Below are 20,541 nucleotides of genomic sequence, written 5' to 3' on the forward strand. Positions count from 1 at the left end.
TTTTTTGAGATAAGTTCTATCTATATACCTCAGGGTGACATTGAATTCACTTATGTTGGTAGGCTATGTTCTTTAAATCATGATCCTCCTGCCTTTGTATCCTGATTGCTGGGATTATAGGCATGTTCTACCATTTCTGGCTCAATGCATTTATAAACAGGTGTGTCTGTGTGTGTGCATGCACATGTGTGCACATGTTTTAATAGCATAATTAATTTTTTTTACTTGTTTTGGTTTTTCAAGACAGTGTTTCTTTTTGTAGCTTTGTCTGTCCTGGAACTTGCTCTGTATACCAGGCTGGCCTCAAACTCAAAAATCTACCTGCCTGCCAAGTGCTGGGATTAAAGGCACGTAACACCACACCTGGCCTTAAGATTTACTTTTATTTTGTGTGTGTTTTTTCCTTAATGTATATATGTGCACCAGGTCATGCATTGCCTAAAGAGACCAGAAGAGGGTGTCATATTCCCTAGAACTGGAGTTACAGACAGCTGTCAGCCTCCACCAGGGTGCCAGGAATTAAATTTGGGACCTCTAGAAGAGCAGCCAATTAATGCTCTTAACCATTGAGCCATCTCCAGCCCCAAGATATGTTTTTCAGTGAAACAAATCAGATAATAAAATAACATGCAATTGCACCTTTTCTTTTAAAAAGGCATACATGTTTATTGTGGGGGGGGGGCTGAAAAACAATATATGTATTTTTTTTTATATTTTTACTTTTTAGAAGATGCTTAAATTTCAGTTTATATGGTTTAAAATTCAAAAAGTTCAGTCTATGGTGATAGCTCAGTGGTTAAAGGCACTTATCATCAACCATTATAAGACCCTGTTCATCTCTCTAAAAGAAGAAAGCCAACTCCCTTGACTTCCATCTTCCATGTGTGTACTGTGAGATATATATATGTATATCCCCTCTCCATGAAATAAATAAATGTAAAAAAAAAGCAAATATGTGGTAGAGCACGCAGTGAAAAATCCTGTTCCCATCTCCCTTTGTTTTCTCCATGGACAACCATACTTTTTTAGTCAGCATATAAGTAGCAGATTTCATTATGACATTTTCCTTTAAAATGTTTTTATTTAAAATTTTTTTCATGCAATATATTTTGATCATGTTTTTCCCTCCCCAAACTTCTCCCAGATCACCTCAGATTCAGATCACCCAGATCAGATTCATGTGTACATGCATGCTCTCTCTTGTTTGCTTATATTTTTCTGTCTTAAAAAACAAAAGCTGAAAATCCCAAGAAATAAAACCAAGACAAAATAACAACAACAACAGTAGCAGCAGCAGTGGGACAAAACAAAACAGCTTACCAACAAATAGCATGGAGTTTGTTTTTAACCAACTACTCCTTGGCCTGAGGTCTACCTTGGAGTATGGCTGACATTCCATTGGAGAGAACTGATTTTTCATTTTGCTAGCAAGTATCAGTTGCAAATAGATTCTTGGTTAGGGGTTGGAACCTGTGTCCACTTCCCTGGGACCCCTTGAATCTGTGCCAGTATTGTGGATGCTACCACAGTCACTTTGAGTTCATATGTGCATCAGTTCTGTTGTATCTAGAAGGAGCTGTTTTCTTGGAATCATCCGTTATCTTAGGCTCTTACATTCTGTCTTCTTTCCTGCATAGATCCCTGAGGCTTGAGGGTAGGGGGTTTGATGAAGAAATGAGTGTTTCAAAGATTCTTACTCTCTTTATTTGATCAGTTGTGGGTCTCCGTGTGGGTTCTTTTCTACTGAAAGAAGCTTCTCTCATGTGGGTTGAACAAGGCACTGATCTATGGCTATAGCAGTATGTCATTAGTCATGTTTTGCTATGTTCTTTTAGCATAAGTCATTATGATATTTTTATACACGTATATAATTGTATTTGGTTTATATTTACTTCTCCACAACCATCCTCTGTCCTCCGTAACTCCTGCCACTGACCCGCTTTTCACCAAAAATATTGCCCCTTCTTTTATGTATGACATGTATGTGCATATGTATAAATACATAAATATAAAGCTAATTATAGATTTTTACATGAAAAATGTAATAGTTTGTCTTTTCCCTTATTATCCTCTCATTCTACCTGTTCTCTAGATCCCTTCTTTCTAGATATATATCTATGTATTCAATCAAGTATGTATATTTATTACATATGTTGTGCTTATTATTCCAAACCATTGACAGGACAGTGCTTCTCTCTAGAAAGTAGGATAAGGGAAAAGAGAGAACAAACATTTTACTTACATGGAATTTTCTCACTGTTGCATCAAGGTGTCACTCACTCTGATGTCCAGACTTGCCTGGTATTTGCTATGTAGTTCAGGATGGCCTTGAACTTGAGTTAATTCCCCTGACTTAACCTCCATGATGTTGAGATTACAAATGAGTATCAACATACCTGGCTTAAAAATTATTTTAAAAATTACCTAAATATTCAGTAGTGAAATGTAAAATCCAATGTGAAGCTCCACAGCTTCAGAATGGCTATTCTTAACTATACAGATGTCCATTGAGATGAACATGGATCTGATTAATTTGAGTGTGTAGTCTTTTTTGTTATCAAGTTATTTATAATTGTAAATAACATTTTCCAGAAGAATAAAGGAAAAGTTGTTAATAAAATCATGATCTTGGTCAGTCCTGAGATTGAATCCCATTTCTAATATATATTGACTATGTGACATGGAAAATTAATATTTAATATTTTCAAAATATCTTCTATAGACAAAACTTAATTTAGGATTTGGAAGTGACTAAAACAGCTGTGTTTATCATTCTTATAAAGGCATAGTACATAGTGTTATGTGTTTTTAATAAATGGTAACCCTTATAAATTCATTGATAAAGATCAAAATAAAAGATGATGATATAATTATGGCCAGAGGCTAAGTATGTCATGGAGAGATTATCATTCATTTAGAGAATTGTTGGGAGGGAAAGGCAACCCAGAGTTATCATATGGAATTGTAGAATTCAAGAACGAATTGCAGTGTGCAGGTAATATAGGAATACAACAAGGATACCTAGTCTCTTTGTAGAAAAGCATTCTCTTCAGATCCTAAGGAAAAGTGGATTAGGTCCACCTGACAAGAAACTAAGGGAAAAGGGTAGATTATGAGAGCAACAGAGCTTCTCTTGGGATTTGAGAACCTTGTTGCTAAAGAGTAATATTGAAGAGAATGTTGAGTTCTGCTGGTTTTCAGAGCTGGAAGGTCTCCAGGGGAGACAAGTGTGAGTCCTAAATGATCAACAGTCAGATACAGTATAAAGAGATCTCTGTATCCCTTCTCTCAGTCTTCTTCTTGTGCTACTTTATTAACCTGTTACAGCTGCCAGAGGTATTTTTAAGAAAACTGAGAGAAGATAGAAATATTTGTGGATGAAGTATATTTTTTATGAATATATTACAAGAGTGAAAGGTAGATGGAACAAGATTGGCTCTGTGTCATATATCTGAAAATTTAACTAGATGATAGATATGGGGCAGTTTATATAAATTTACATTTACATTTTTGTGTTTAAATTTTTCATAACTAAAAACTAAAAGATGAGGGTATAGGTACTTGACATTAAATAGCTTCTATGTGTCAACCTATCTTAGCTGTCAACATACATTATTGTACTGTAGTTATTCCTATGTTACACATGTGAAAACTGTGACCCAGACAGTTTAATAATACTCTTTGCCATCAATGGGCCTTTGCCGTGTAACAGACTCAGTATTAACTTTAACTCCATGAGCTAGAAAACAGGTCAGTCTAATAACTAATTCATTGAAAAACATTTTAGCAAAATAGGTATTTGCTAAATATATGAATTTTCTGATTTTACTAGAAACATTCCTTTTTAACTATCTAAAATTGTTTACCATGTGTTAACAGGATAATCTTAACAGGATCTGTTTTCATTCCCTTTGTATGTGTGTTACATATAATATATAATATATACACATATATATTATAGAGAGAAACAGACACACACACACACACAAGCATACATACATACACACACACACACACACACACAGAATCTTGGTTGGCCTAGGACTATCTGTGGAGATAGGGCTAAACTTGAACTCACAGAGCTCTGCCCACCTCTGCCTCCAGTTCATAGGATTAGAGGCATGTGCTACCATTCCGGCATGTATTTTTTTTGATTAACACAGATATTCTTATATATTTATGAGGTATAATGTAATATTGGGTAGTGACTGGCTCAGTAATTTTTTTAAAAGTTTGAACTACTTTGAGATATATAAAGGTATTATTACTTATGAAAAGATAACATCATTTCTATTGATTGGCCTCTTTTCTCTTTCCTTTCTATTCTTCCCATTCTCTGAACTAATATAAAAATAACTCTTAAAGATAATACTTATTAGTAAGATTTCTTGAGGTATAATTTGCACGCTATAAATTAAACTGCACAAGTGTATAATTAAGTGAATTTTATTAAGTTTATAGAGTAGTCTAGTTATCATTATAGTTCAATTTTAGAATATTTTTTAATCTTATCCCAGGCTAAATCTATCAATAATTACTAATATACTTATTGTCTCTATAGATTTGCCTTTTCTGGGCATTTTATATTAATAGAATTAGAGATAAGGTCCTTTTTCTTTCTTTATTCTCATCAATATATCTCAACCACAGTTTCCCCTCCTTCCCTTCCCATTCACTGTCCCTGCTCCAGATTCCTTCCCTCCTTTTTTAAATCAAGTTACAGAGACTAGGAACCTCCCCTCATATTAAGGCTTGATGAAGCAACCCAGTAGGAGGAAAAGGATCCCAAAGGGAGGTTAAAGAGTCAGAGAGAGCCTCTTCTCTCTCTCTCTTTTTTTAAAGATTTATTTATTATTATATGTAAGTATATTATAGCTGTCTTCAGACACACTAGAAGAGGGCATCAGACCCCATTATAGATGGTTGTGAGCCACCATGTGGTTGCTGGGATTTGAAACTCATGACCTCTGGAAGAGTAGTCAGTGCTCTTAGCCACTGAGCCATCTCTCCAGCCCGCCTCTTCTCTCTTGCTTCTGCTGTTATAAGTTCCATAAGAACACCAAGCTACACTACCATAACATATACACAGAGGACCTAGTTTAGACTCCCCCTACAGCCACCCTGATTGTTGGTTCAGTCTCTTTGAGCCCCTATGAGCCATGGTTAGTTGATTCTGTGGGCCATTTTCTTATGGTGTCCTTGACCGTACCTCTGGCTCCCCGAATTCTTCGACTGCCTCTTCTGCAGGCTTTCCTGAGCTCCACCTAATGTTTAACTGCATCTGCTGCCAAAACTTGCTGGATGAAGCCTCTTTGATGATTGTGCTAGGCTTCAGTCTACAACTATAGCAGTCTACAACTATAACTGTATCATTTGGAATCATTTCAATAGACTATTTTTTTTTTTTTTTGCTGCTAGTGTTTAGGTTTTTTGAAAAAAATAGTGTTTATTACTTTGAATTAAATACTGTTTATATGTATTAATAATGCATAATAATAACCCCATAAATATGTATTCTACATTTATTAAAAATGTTGGTACTATTTTTTTTATTAAGTACTTTAAACCCAATAGCAGCTTCCCCTCCCTCCTTTCCTCCAAGTCCCACCTCTCCTTTGCTCTCCTACCACCTCCCTTTTCCTTTCTCTTCAGAAAGGGGAGGCTTCTCATGGATATCAGCCTGCTTTGGCATACAGATTACAGTAGGACTAGGTGCATCTTCTCTTATTGGGGCTAGACAAGGGAAAAGGGATCCAGTGGTAGACAGTGTAGTCAGAGATAGCCTCTGCTCCTGCTCTTAGGGGACTCATATGAAGACCAAGCTGCTTGTCTGTTACATCTCTGTAGGTCTTAGGTCTGTCATATGCATGCTGTCTGGTTGGTGGTTCAGTCTGTGTGAGCACCTACAGGCCTAGGTTATTTGATTCTTTAGGTTTTCTTGTGATGTCCTTGACCTCTCTGGTTCGTTCAGTCCTTCCTCCCCATCTTCCACAAGATTCCCTGAATGATGGGTGAAGCTTCTCAGATGAAATCTGATTCCCTCAACTGATGGCTGAAGCCTCTCAGCTGACAGTTATGATAGGCTCCTGTCTGCAAGTATAGGAGAATACCACTAATAGTTTAAGGACTGGGACTCTCATGTTATGGGTCTCTAGTTGGGGCAGTCATTGGTTGGCCATTCCTTCAATTTTTACTCCAACTTTATCCATGCACATCTTGTAAGCAGGACAAATTATAGGTCTAAGGTTTTGTGGCTAGGTTGGTGTCTCCCTCCCTCCACTGGAAGTCTTGCTTGCTTACAAGAGGTGACTGTTTTATGTTCCATGGCCCCTATTGCTAGGAGTCTTACCTAGGGTCACCTTCATAGATTCCTGGGAGTTTCCATTGTCCTAGCTTTCTATCTTGTCTAAGAGATGCCCCACCACATATCCCAGTTCTCTTTCCCAGTTTTATCTCCTTCTATCCTCACCATACTTGAATCTTGGTGCTCCTTCTCCCACTCTGCCCCACCCCCATTTTATTTCTCCTTCTCAATGAGAATCAAGCATCCTCCTTGGGGCCCTCCTTGTTACTTAGCTTTGTTTGGTCTGTAGATTGTAGTATTTTTTTTTAAAGATTTATTTATTTTATGTATGTGAGTACATTGTTGCTATCTTCAGGCACACCAGAAGAGGGCATCAGATCTCATTACAGATGGTTGTGAGCCACGATATGGTTGCTGGGAATTGAACTCAGGACCTCTGGAAGAACAGTCAGTGCTTTAACCACTGAGCCATCTCTCCAGCCCCAGGTTGTAGCATTGTTATCCTGTATTTTATAGCTAGTCTAGTATCCACTTATAAGTGAGTACATACTGTAAGTGTCTTTCTAGGTCTGGGTACTACTCAGGATGATATTTTCTAGTTCCATCCATTTGCCTGCAAATTTCATGTTGTCATTGTTTTTAATAGCTGAGAGATACTCCATTGTTAAATGTACCACATTTCCTTTATTCATTCTTCAGTTGGGGGATGTCTTAGTAAGGGTTTCTATTTCTGTACAAACAGTTAAGGAGGAAGGGTTTGTTCAGCTTACTTCCATATTGCTGTTGATCATCAGAGGAAGTCAGGACTGGAACTCAAGCAGGTCAGGAAGCAGGAGCTGATGCAGAGGCCATGGAGAGATGTTCCTTACTGGCTTGCTTCCCCTGGCTTGCTCAGCATGCTCTCTTATAGAACCCAAGACTTCCAGCCCAGGGATGGCACCATCCACAAGGGCCCCTACCTCCTTGATCACTAATTGAGAAAATGCCCCACAGCTGGATCTCATGGAGGCACTTCCTCAACTGAAGCTCCCTTCTCTGTGATAACTCCAGCCTGTGTCAAATTGGCACACAAAACCAGCCAGTACAGGGGACATCTAAGTTTTTTTCAGTTTTTAGCTATTAGGAATAAAGCTGCTATGAACATAGTTGAGCAAGTGTCCTTGTGGTATAGTGGAGCTTCTTTTAGGTATATATGCCTAGGAGTGCTGTCACTGGGTATTGAGGTAGAACTATTCCCAGTTTTCTGAGAAACCACCAAATGGATTTCCAAAGTGGTTGTTCAAGTTTGCACTCCCACCAGCAGTGGAGTAGTGTTCTCCTTGCTACATATCCTTGACAGCATAAGCTTTTGTTTGAGTTTTTGATCTTAGCCATTCTGATGGATGTAAAATGGAATCTCAGAGTCATTTTGATTTGTATTTTCCTGATGGGTAAGGGTGTTGAACCTTTCTTTAAGTTCTTCTTGGCCATTAGAGATTCCTCTGTTGAGAATTCTCTGTTTAGGTCTATATCCTGTTTTTAATTGAGTTCTTTGGTTTGTTGATGTCTAACTTCTTGAATTCTTTATATATTTTCAATATCAGCCCTCTGTTGAATGTAGGGTTGGTGAAGTTCTTTTCCCATTCTAAAGGCTGCCATTTTGTCCCATTGATGGTACCCTCTGTCTTACAGAAGCTTTTCAGTTTCATGAGGTCTCATTTGTTAATTGTTGATCTTAGTGCCTAAGCTGTTGGTCTCCTGTGCCAATGAGTTCAAGACTATTCTCTACTTTCTCTTCTTAATCATGTTCAGTGTAACTGTTTTTATGTTTTGTTCTTTGATTCACTTGAACTTGAGTTTTGTGCAGGATAATAGATATGTCTATTTGCATTCTTTTACATACCAACATCCAGTTATACTAGCACCATTTGTTGTAGCACCATTTATTCCATTTTATAGTTTTGGCTTCTTTGTCAAAACTCAAGTGTCTGTAGGTGTGTGGATTTATTTCTGAGTCTTCAATTAGGTTCCACTGATCAATCTATTTGTTTCTATACCAATACCATACGGTTTTTATTACTATTGCTCTGTAGTACAGCTTTTGTAGTACAGGGAGAATGATAACCCCAAAACTTCTTTTATTGTTTAGGATTGTTTTAGCTATTCTGGTTTTTTTGTTTTGTTTTTGTTTTTCCATTTGAAGTTGAGAGTTTTTCTTTCAAGATCTGTAAAGAATTGTGTTGGGATTTTGATGGGGATTGCATTGAATCTATAGATTGCTTTTGGCAAGATGACCATTTTCATTATGTCAGTGCTGCCCATCCATGAGCATGGGAGATCTCTCCATCTTCTGATATCTTCTTCATTTTCTTTCTTCAAAGACTTGAAATTTTTGTCATATTTCTTTGCTTAGAATTACACCAAGATATTATATATTTTGTGAAGGGTATTGTTACATGTAAGTACACTGTAGCTGTCTGCAGACACTCCAGAAGAGGGCATCAGATCTTGATACTGATGGTTGTGGGCCACCATGTGGTTGCTGGGATTTGAACTCAGGACCTTCAGAAGGGTATTGTTGTCATGATTTCTTTCTTAGCCCCTTTATTGTTTGTATATATGAGGGCTACTGATTTTTTTTAAATTTTGTATCAGCTGTAGGAGTTCCCTAATAGAATTTTTGGGATCAACTTATTTATACTATCATATCACCTGGGAATGGCACTACTTTTACTTCTTTTTTCCAATTTGTATCCCCTTGATCTCTGTGGGGAGCCGCAGCTGCCACCCTATATATATACATATATATTGAACACCTGGTCTCCAGTCAGAGCAGAGAGCATTGAGATAAACAAGCCTTAGTTGGAAAAGCTGTGTGCCTCTAGTTTATGATGCAAGCTGGCATGATTTCTCGTAGCCTATTGTGGTTTGCCAAGTAGCTGATGCTGATTGGGACCAGGGAAAGTATTTAACCCACAAGGGCTGGGGGCTGGATATAATTAGAAGTAAGTTGTATAGATAGTAAGTATGTAGTGAATATAAGAAGTAGTGAGTAAGTATGTAGAATTAGGGCTGGTGATGGATTATGTAAGATTTAGGAGTAAGTATTTAGAATTGGGGCTGGTAATGGGATAGGAGAGAAGATGTAGATATAGAAGTAAGATGTAAGGATAGATGTAAGATATAGAATTAGGAATAAGTATGTAACTAATAAGATGTAAGTAGTAATAAGTAAGATGTAAGAAGAAGATATAGAAGAATATAAAAGAAGCTAGCTAGAGAAGTAAAAATGAAGGTTCCTGATTAAACTGCATGGAGAAGAGCTTGTGTTTGCCTCCTTATTACCGCTGGACGGGAAAGGCGTCAGTGACATATGCCCGTACGGGGAATGACGGATGAGAAAGGCGGCTGACAGATCTCCTCTATTTTTCTTACTGCTTTAGCTAGAACTCAAAGCACTTTATTGAATAGATATGGTAAGAGTGGGCAGCCTCGTCTTCTCCCTGATTTTAATAGAATTGTTTTAAGTTTCTCTCCTTTTGTTAATGTTGGCTATTGTCTTATTGCATATTGCCTTTATTATGTTTAAATATCTGCCTTGCATCCCTGATCTTTCCAAGACTTTTATGATGAAAGGGTGTTAGAATTTGTCAAAGATTTTTCAGGATCTAATGAAATGGTCGTGGTTTTTTTCTTTCAGTTTGTTTATATGGTAGATTACATTGATGGATTTTTGCATATTGAACCATATCTGCATCCCTGGGGTGAAGCCTACTTGATTATGGTGGATGATGTTTTTGATTTGTTCTTGACTTTGGTTTTCGAGTATTTTATTGAGTATTTTTACATCATTGTTCATGAGGGAATTGGTCTGAATTATTTCTTTGTTGTGTCTCTGTGGTATTTAGGTAACAGGGTAACTATGGCCTCATAGAATTACTTTGGCAATGTTCCTTATGTTTCTATTTTGAAATAATTTGAGAAGTATTAACATTAAATCATCTTTGAAAGTCTGGTCTAATTCTGCACTAAAACCATCTGACCCTGGACTTTTTTTGTTTGGGAAACTTTTAATGAGTGCTTCTGTTTCCTTGGGGGCTATATGTCTGTTTAAATTGTTTACCTGATCTTGATTTAACTTTGAAAAGTGATACCTATGAAGAAAATTGTCCATTTTTGATTTTTCCAATTTTGTAGAATGCAGGTTTTTGAAATAAGACCTATTGATACTTTGGATTTCCTCAGTGTCTGTTATGTCCCCCTTTTCATTTCTGATTTTGTTAATTTGGATATTCTCTTTCTCCTTGGAGTTAGTTTGGCTAAGGGTTTGTGTGTCTCATTGATTGCCTCAAAGAACAAACTCTTGGTTTCTTTATTCTTTATGTTCTCTTAGTTTTTAATGATTGATTTCAGCTCTCAGTTTGATTATTTCCTGACATCTGTTTGTCTTGGGTATGTTTGCTTCTTTTTGTTCTGGAGCTTTCAGGTGTACTGTTAAGTTGCTAGAATGAGAAATCTCTAATTTTTTTTATGAAGGCACTTAGTGTTACGAATTTTCTTCTTAGTTCTGCTTTTTTTGTTTCCCATAAATTTGGGTATGTTGTACCTTCATTTTTGCTGAGTTTTAGAAAGTCTTTAATTTCTTTTTTCTACTCTGACTCAATAGTCTTTGAGTGGAAAGTTGTTCAGTTTCCCTGAGCGTGTAGGCTTTCTGTTCTTTATTTTGTTGTTTAAATCCAACTTTAGTTCATGGTGGTCTGATAAGATACGGGGGGGGGGCGTATTTTAATTTTCTTCTTTCTGTTGAGACTTACTTTGTGACTGAGTATGTGGTCATTTTGGAGAATGTTCTATGAGGGGCTGAGAAGAAGGCATAGTCTTTTGTGTTTGGGTGAAGTGTACTGTAGATATCTGCTAGGTCCATTTAATTCAAAACATCTGTAAGTTTCATTATTTCTCTCCTTAGTTTCTGTCTGGATGATCTGCCCTTTTGTGAGATTGGGGTGTTGAAATCTCCCACTATTGATGTGTGAGGTTCTATGTGTGATTTAAGGTTTACTAATGTTTCTTTTACAAATGTGGGTGCATTTGGGACATAGATGTTCTGAATTAAGAAGTTATCTTGGTGAATTTTTCCTTTGATGAGTATGAAATGTCTTTCCCTATTTCTTTTAATTAGTTGTGGTTGAAAGTCTATTTCCTTAGATGTTAGAAGGGTTATTCCAGCTTGCTTCTTGGGTCCGTTTCTTAGAAAACCTTTTTCAAGCCCTTTATTCTGAGGTACTGTCTGTCTTTGTTATTGAGGTGTGTTTCTTTTAAGCTTCAGAAGACTAGATCCTGTTTTGGCGTACATTCTGTTAGCCTGTGTCTTTTTATTGGGAGAACTGAGTTCATTGATATTGTGAGATATTAGTGTTTAATAGTAATTGTTTATTCCTATTATTTTGATGTTGGTGGTATGTTTGTGTGTGTGTGTGGGTGGGTGGGTGTGTGGGTTTTCCTTCATTATTTATTAGTCATGTATAGTTTTGGCATTATTTATCTCATTTTAAAATATATTTTTTAGATAGAGTCTCTTGTAATTCAAGCAGGCCACAACATTGCACTATAGCTAAAATTGACCTTGAACTTCTGATTCTTCTGCATTGCACTATAGCTAAAATTGACCTCGAACTCCTGATTCTTCTGCCTCCACCTCCCAAGTGCTAGGCACGCACACAGGTCGGTATCAGTAGAGGCCAGAAGAGGGCATCTGGTCCCTTGGAACTAGAGTTACATATTGTTATGAGTTATGTGGCATGGGTGCTAGGATCCAAACTTAAGTCCTCCACAAGAGCAGCAGCTGCTCTTTATTACTGATCCATCATCCAGCCCTGTATGTTGTTGTTTTTAAATAAATATGATGGGGGTTTTTGTTTTGGTTAGGTTTGGTTTTGGCTGTTGGGGATGGAACCCAGAACCTCATGCATACTAGACAAAGTGCTATATCATTGAGCTACATTCCTAATCTCAAAATATTTTATAGTTAACGGATACAGTGTAATGTTTTATATGTCTACAGTGTGAAATGATTACCAGCCTCAAAATAATTAAAATATCTATAGAGTTAGAAGTTTTCAAGTGTACAGGGCAATATTGTTGATTTTCAAGTGTATGGGGCAATAGTTGACTAAATAATAAACAAGACCTCTAGAACTTATTCATACTACATAACTTTTGTACCTCTTAACCAATATCTGTCCCATCTCATCCTATCCTTCATAACTACCACTGTAGCCTTAAACAATTTTCTGGTTTTTAATAGATCTGAGATAAAAATGAGATTATGCATCTTCTTTTTCTGTATGGCTTGTTTGACTTAGCATGTTATCAAAACTAGTCAGATTTTTTTGTTTTGGACATAGACTCTTTCTTTTTTAGCCTAGGCTAACTTCAAATTCATCATCCTCCTGCCTTAGTCTCTGGTGTACTGGGATGATAGGTATGCCCCCACTAGATCTTACTCACTATCATTTGGGCTTGGATTTTCCTATTGACTAATGGTATGGAATATATTTTTGTGTGTCTGATTGTGGTTATTTGGAGAAATATATATTTGGATCTTTTGTTTGATTTCATGTTATCTTAATTACTGACATCCTATTGACTATGTCTTTTGCCTTACAGAAGCTTTTCAGCTTCATGAGGTCCCATTTATCAATTCTTGATTTTAGAGCCTAAGCCATTGGAGTTCTGTTTAGGAAGTTTCCTCTGGTGTCAATGAGTTTGAGGCTCTTCCTCACTTTCTCTTGTATTAGACTCAGTGTATCTGGTTTTATGTGGTGGTCCTTGATCCACTTGGACTTGAGCTTTGTACAAGGAGATGACAATGGAAAGGCTATCCAGAAACTGTCCCACCTGGGGATTCATCCCAGATACAGTCACTTAACTCCTACACTCATGTGGATGCTAAGAAATGCTTGCTGAAAGGAGCCTGATACAGCTGTCTCCTGAGAGGCCCTCCCAGAGCCTTACAAATACAGAGGCGGATGCTTGCAGCCATTGCACTGAGTGTGGGTTTCCCAATCTAGGAGTTAGAGAAAGGACTGAAGGAACTGAAGGGGTTTTCAACTCCATAGGAAGAACAGTATCAACCAGCCAGACCCCCCCGCCCCAGAGCTCCAGGGACTAAGCTACCAACCAAGGAGTACACATGGCTCCAGCTGCATATGTAGTAGAGGATGGCCTTGTCAGGCATCAGTGGGAGGAGAGAGGCCCTTTGTCCTATGAAGGCTTGATAGATGCCCCAATGTAGGGGAATCAAGAGCATGGAGGTGGGAGTGTGGGTGGGTTTGTTCAACACCCTCATAGAAGCCAGGGAAGGGGGATGGGATAGGGGGTTTCTGGGAGAGAGGGAAACTGGGTAAGGGGATAACACTCGAGATGTAAATAAATTAAATTAATAAATTTAAAAAAAACAGGAAAAAAAGAATGGATCAATTTGTATTCTTCATGCTGACTGCCAGTTGAGCCAGCACCGTTTGTTGAAAATGCTGTCTTTTTTCTTTTCTTTTTTTTTAAAGATTTATTTATTTATTACATGTAAGTACACTGTAGCTGTCTGCAGACACTCCAGAAGAGGGCATCAGATCTTGATACTGATGGTTGTGGGCCACCATGTGGTTGCTGGGATTTGAACTCAGGACCTTCAGAAGAGCAGTCAGTGCTCTTAACCACTGAGCCATCTCTCCAGCCTTGCTTTCTTTTTTCGACTGGATGGTTTTGGTTTCTTTGTCAAAGATCAAGTGACCATAGGTGTGTGGGTTCATTTCTGAGTCTTCAATTCTATTCCGATCTACCTGTCTGTACCAATACCATGCAGTTTTTATCACAATTGCTCTGTAGTACAGCTTGAGGTCCGGGATTGTGATTCCACCAGAGGTTCTTAGTTTGTTCAATCCAAGGTCACAGAGATATTTTCCTGTGCTTTCTTCTAGTAGTTTTATAGGTTTTGCTTTTACATTTTCATCTGTGATACACTTTATATTAGTTTTATATGTAAAGTGAGGGTAATAGTCCATTTTATTTGTTTGTATATATTAATAACCACTTAACTCACCATCCTTTGTTAAAACAAATAACCTTTTCTCCTAACATTTGCCTTGGCACCTTTGTCACAAGTATATTGACCATGTTTAATTGTGTATTCTGGACTCTTAATTTTGTTCTGTTTATCTACCTACATCCATTCTTTTATTTATCAGTTTAATTTTTAAAAGACATTGCCATTTTGTTTTGTTTTGCTTTGTTTTGTTTTGTTTTAAGACAGAGTTTCTGTGTAGCCCTGGCCGTCTTGGAACTTGATGTGTAGACCAGGCTAACCTTGAACTCAGAGATCTGCCTGTTTCTGTCCCCTGAGTGCTGGGATTAAAGGTGTCTTAGTACAATGTCTTACCATATAATGCTGACTGCCTTGGATCTTGCTACATAGATCAGGCAAGCCTCAAACTCACAGAGATCTGCCTTCCTCTGTTTCCAAGGCATTGGGATTAAAGGCATACACCTGGATGCCCAGCATATACATTTATTCTTATGCCATAGTACTTCAGTTACTTTACCAGTTTTGAAACTAAGTCGTTTAAGTACTTTAGTGCTGTTTTTTTAAAAAAGAAGTATTACCTATTTTAGGCCCTTCCTTTACATGTCAACTTTTATTTTTTGACAGTACCATACACATACATAATGCATTTGTTGGTTCTAAGAACAGTTTATCACTTATTTTTGTAGTAATTGTGGAGAGTTTAATTTTAATATGATCACCTAAACAAGACCTGTGTGATGGCCACAGCAGTTGTCATTCCAACATGGATGAGGGCAGTCACACAAGATCTCAAGCCTGGGTGAAGAGCTACAGGCAAGAGAGAGTCATTCTTCTCCAGGAATATGGCCTCTTATAGGTTATCCAATCCCACCAGACCAGCCCTAAACACCTAAACATACAATCAGCACGATATGGATCAGTAGGCTGTATTTGCGTGGGGGGGAAGGGGGGAGTTATTGTAACATCAGCAACAATAAGAGGTTATGAATTTGAGATGGAGTTGGGGAACATGAAGGAGGGGCTTAGTGGAAATGATATAAATATGGTATTCGTGTACATGCCAGATTTTACAAAAATAGTGCATTTTGATGAGGATTACATTGCATAACTTAGGGGAGAATTACCTTTGGGGGAAAGTAATAAGTAAATATTGAGGGATTTTCATATGTTAAGCATGCATTCTACTATTGATTCATTAGCTCTACCATGACTCATTTCATGGTCTTATTCTCATTTTTCTAGTACGAAGAAGGTGAAGAGCGTATCCAAGTCACGGAAAGCCAAAATTGCAAAGAAGGTAGACAGTGCAAGACTGGTAGCAGAACAGGTCATGGGAAATGAGTTTGACTTGGATTCAGATGAAGAGCTGCAGATTGATGAGAAGTTGGGAAAGGAAAAGGCAAAGCTGTTAATAAGATCAAGTATGTTTCTGTTTGATTTTTTCCCTGTCCTGCCATTTCACACTTGTTTTAGGTTTGAACTTGATGGCTTTTGGATTTACCAAGCTCTATATACCTACAAGATTAGAGGATTTTTTTTTTCAGTTAATTCCTCGCCTCTTTGAATTATTTGTTGGTAGATATTACTACAGAGAAAATGCATTTTTGTTTGTTTGTTTGTTTGTTTGTTTGTTTTTGTTTTTATGACAGGGTTTCTCTGTATAGCCCTGGCTGTCCTAGAACTCACTCTGTAGACCAGGCTGGCTTCAAACTCAGATATGTACCTTCCTCTGCCTCCCAAATGCTGGGATTAAAGGTGTGCACACTGCCACCCATTGGAAGTTATATTCTTATTGTGCTTCCTTTGAATGTTTGGCTCAGATGCATCATAACCTTAGCCTCATACTAATATATTGCATTGTATTTTAGAATTTCCCCGGAAGTTGCCCCGTGCAAAACCTTGCTCTGATCCCAACCGAATTCGTGAACCTGGAGAAGTTGAGTTTGACATTGAGGTAGGAGTGTGTCGTAGATCTGGCAAAGGGACAAACATATTATGCATTTAATTTCTGAAATATAAGATAAATACTGAATGCTAGGCTGGTGATATTCTTCACTGAAGAGCATTTGCTTAGCCTTTGCAAAGCTCTGGATTCATTTTCTGTCCTACAAAACAGTCAAATTGCACACTGTTATGACCAGCATATAAATGGAAGATTATAATTTAGTTAAAGTATTTTAAAATATTAAAATAAAATGCAGTATCACTTAGGGAAGAGAGTATCTGATTTGAAGTTTACGATGTGTCCCTTCACACATTTTATTTATTTATTTATTTATTTATTTATTTATTTATTTATTTATTTTGGTTTTTCGAGACAGGATTCCTCTGTGTAGCCCTGGCTGTTCTGGAACTCACTCTGTAGACCAGGCTGGCCTTGAACTCAGAAATCTGCCAGCCTTGGCCTCCCAAGTGCTGGGATTAAAGGCATGCGCCACCACTGCCCGGCCCTTCACACATTCTTTTACTTCATTGTTTATCTGTCAAATAGGAATCATAGTGCTTTACAAAGATGTTATAAAGATTAAAATGGAATGATAAATGTACTGCATAATAGATGGTCTACATATAGGATGTTAGGACTCACACTGTCAAACCTATATTGGAATCTTACCAGACCTGCCCTGTACAATTGAGGCAGTATGTTCTTTCCTTAACAGGAGGACTATACAACAGATGAGGACATGGTGGAAGGGGTTGAAAGCAAGCTTGGGAATGGGAGTGGAGCTGGTGGAATTCTTGATCTACTTAAGGCCAGCAGGCAGGTGGGGGGACCTGACTATGCTGCCGTCACGTGAGTAATCTTCATTTTCTCAGCTATCAAAAGAGTATCACCTAAAAGGCTAGGCCAGCTAATTATTTGTTGAGCATTTTTATTTGTTTTGGGTTTTTGAGACATGGTCTCTTTATTTAGCCCAAGCTGGTCTGGAACTCCTAGTACATTTTGCCTTGCCTCCAAGTGAGTGCTGATATTACAGGCATGTACCACCATGCCCATTACTGAACCAAGTAAACATAATTAACAAGGATATTTATGCTGAAAGAATAATGTGAATGTGAAAACTGTCCTTAGAGTCTTCAAAACTGGCAGTGACAGGATATGTAGTCTTGAGGAAGAATCAATTTTAAGTACTTTGGAAATGGGCCAGGCAGAGTCATAGAAAGAGAATTGTTAATAAAAAAGGAATAATGCAGCATAGATAGAGAAAAGAAGATTCTGTCTCTCCTCATTTCTTGTCTTTAGAGAGACGAGGCAAAACTAGCTTTTTATGAAAACAGATTTTAGTATTATCTTTAGTAGTTTAGAGAACATGGATGGTTCTCTCCTTTATAATACTTTGATTGCCATAGCTATTCTTCCTGAGTATTCTGACATTTGGTTTCTTCTGGCTACAATAACTTCCCTCAGTTTTTCTCCTTTGTCCTTTGCAGTGAGGCCCCAGCCTCCCCCAGCACTCAAGAGGCCATCCAGGGCATGTTGTGTATGGCCAACCTGCAGTCCTCATCATCCTCACCAGCTACCTCCAGTCTGCAGACTTGGTGGACCGGAGGAGGGCAAGACCGAAGCAGCGGGAGCTCCAGCAGTGGGCTGGGCACTGTGTCTAGTAGCCCTGCTTCCCAGCGCACCCCAGGGAAGCGGCCCATCAAGAGGCCAGCATACTGGAAAAACGAGAGTGAAGAGGAGGAGAATGCCAGTCTCGATGAGCAAGACAGCTTGGGAGCATGCTTCAAGGATGCTGAGTATAGTAAGAACATGTTAGAATATGAGGCTAGATCAAAGAGTTCCCTTTAGTCCAATCTCAGTCCTAACTCTAAGAGAAAAACAGCCTGTAATGAACACAGGTCTCAACCTTAAGCTAGATGCTTACTTTTTTCTGAGCCATGTTTTCTAGCTCTGTAAAATGGCAGTTATCTGTATCCCCATAAGTTGTTGCAAGAATTAGAGATTATGCTTATACCCAGCATTAGGCCCTTAGTGCCTTACTCATGGTAAGTCATCCATTGTAGTATAGTTCTCTTATAATTGGCTGTCATCTGATTTTGGTACTATTATGTTTCACTTCAGCAAACTCATTTCCTCTCTTGCGTATTTGACTGTTAGCATCTGGATTTTTAATGTTCTATGTTAGTCAATTCATTTCTTGCAAAGGTATATACCATCAGCTCTCCATAGCTGAGCATTCCATATCCATTATTTCATCCATAGATCAAAAGTATGTGGAAAAAAATTACATCAGTATTGAACATGTACAGACTCTTCTTTCCATTTTCCTCTAACTTGTATAGCACAACTATTTACGTTCAAAGTAAATGATTAAGGGCATAGAGTGTATACAAATACAATAATATTTTATCTAAGGAACTTAAGCACACTTGGGTTTTGGTTGATGAAGGAGGACATTCTAAAGTCAGTTCCCTTGAAGTATTGATGGAAAACTGAAATGACCTTCATGGAACTTTACATATATAAGAAACAAATCCTCAAATATGATGATTTTGCAGTACTATAATGAATAAAGCACTGGTTTATATAATGTAGGTAACAATAATGTTGGTTTTTTTTTTTTACTGTTTTCAAAATTGTATAAATGTAATTTTCATTGACTGAGACTAAAAAACTAGAGAAAGCCAAGACTCCTAAGACCTGATACTTTTCTTTCTGAGTATTTTTCTTTTCTTTGTGTTCATGCAACCTACATGTAAACATATATGTGTACACACACACAGAGTATATAGTTTTGTTTACTGTGAGTAGCTCTATATTTTGCTTGGATTTCTTTCAACATCAGTACATGGAGAGCTGCTTCAATGCATACAGGATAGCTTGCTGCACACTATTCTGTAGCATCACAATCTTTATTCCTTTCTCTATTTGAAATTTAGGTTGTTTTAAAGGGTTTTTTATTGCAATAACCTTTTATGCCTATTTTACCAGGAAATGTCTCTCTAGAATAGAAAACTTGAGTTGAAGATTGTATACAAGATACATATTGATAGTGTCAAACTATGTTTCAAAGGATCAGTTTATGAATAGTGTATGAGAAATACCTTTTTCTTTATATTCTTATAGTCAGTGGCTATTATGAACCATTTAAGTTCTGTAACTAAAGGTGGTGCTTGCTTCTTTGTTTTATATATTTGTTGACCCTTTGTTCATTTTCTCTGTGCTATCTGTTCATTCTTTCAATTATTTTTCTTTTCAAAAAAAATTCTTCTGTATTTGTAGTTCTTTTTACATTGTTTTATTATTGTTTTATTGTTTCCTTGATCATTAATCATCTCCTCCCCCTTCTCCTCTTTTTTGTTTTTTTTCAAGACAGGGTTTCTCTCTATAGCCCTGGCTGTCCTAGAATGCATGTTGTGGACCAGGCTGGCCTTGAACTCAGAGATCCACCTGCATCTGTCTCCTTAGTACTGGGATTAAAAGCATATGCTACCACTACCTGACTTGCTTTTAGGACTTTTTACCCTGTGTTTGTTAGGTTATTTTTTATATATTCTGGATATGCTAATTTTTCTTCCCTTTTTTTGTTAGAGAGGAATAGTGTATACTTTTTCTCATGGCTGTACAAGCCTCATATAGTTGAAATCTACTGGGGAGAAGACAGAAGAATAGATGCAAGAAGTGGATAGAATATTTTTCTAATCTTTGCTGCTGTAGTTCCAGACTCCTGACTATCTCCTTGCCTCATTTTTTCTGGTTTGTTCTTTTCTGTGCATCATAGCATCATAGTCAAGTGACCTCCTTATAGGAAGATTACAATATTGCTCTTTTTGAGGAAGGTTTTATTAAATAATCCAAGATAGCCTCAAACTTGTGATCCTCCTGACACACAGCCCACATCTAAATTGCAAGCAGGAGACAGAGAGTGCATTGGGCATGGCACAAATCTATTGAAACCTCAAAGCCCACCCCCATTGACACACATCCCCTAACAAGGTGACACTTCCTATTCCTTCCCAACAGTTCCACCAATTGGGGACAAAATATTCAGATGGATATATACAGGACGTTCTCATTCAAACTACCACAGAAATCTGGTAAGATTTCTTCCCATTCTGTAGGTTGCCTCATTACTCAATTACTTGTTCAAGCAAACAGTGTTTGCTATATAAACACTGTTTAGTTTCATGAGATCCCAATTATTAATTGTTGGTCTTTTTTTTTTTTTTTTTT

At 37.5% G+C, this 20,541-nt stretch overlaps 1 protein-coding gene across 5 annotated transcripts in view; it reads left to right on the forward strand.

Moving 5' to 3' along the window:
- The window catches only part of Phf8 (PHD finger protein 8), a 117,372-nt gene that overhangs the window by 58,643 nt on the left and 38,188 nt on the right, over positions 1-20,541 (forward strand). For all 5 annotated transcript variants that reach the window (XM_031369102.1, XM_031369074.1, XM_031369110.1 and 2 more), the window contains 4 exons: positions 15,606-15,784; positions 16,232-16,317; positions 17,024-17,157; positions 17,796-18,109. In XM_031369102.1, coding sequence (XP_031224962.1) covers positions 15,606-15,784; positions 16,232-16,317; positions 17,024-17,157; positions 17,796-18,109 — 713 coding nt within the window. The remainder of the gene's footprint in view (positions 1-15,605; positions 15,785-16,231; positions 16,318-17,023; positions 17,158-17,795; positions 18,110-20,541) is intronic.

Source organism: Mastomys coucha, chromosome X (assembly GCF_008632895.1).
Source record: "Mastomys coucha isolate ucsf_1 chromosome X, UCSF_Mcou_1, whole genome shotgun sequence".
NCBI classification, from domain to species: domain Eukaryota; kingdom Metazoa; phylum Chordata; class Mammalia; order Rodentia; family Muridae; genus Mastomys; species Mastomys coucha.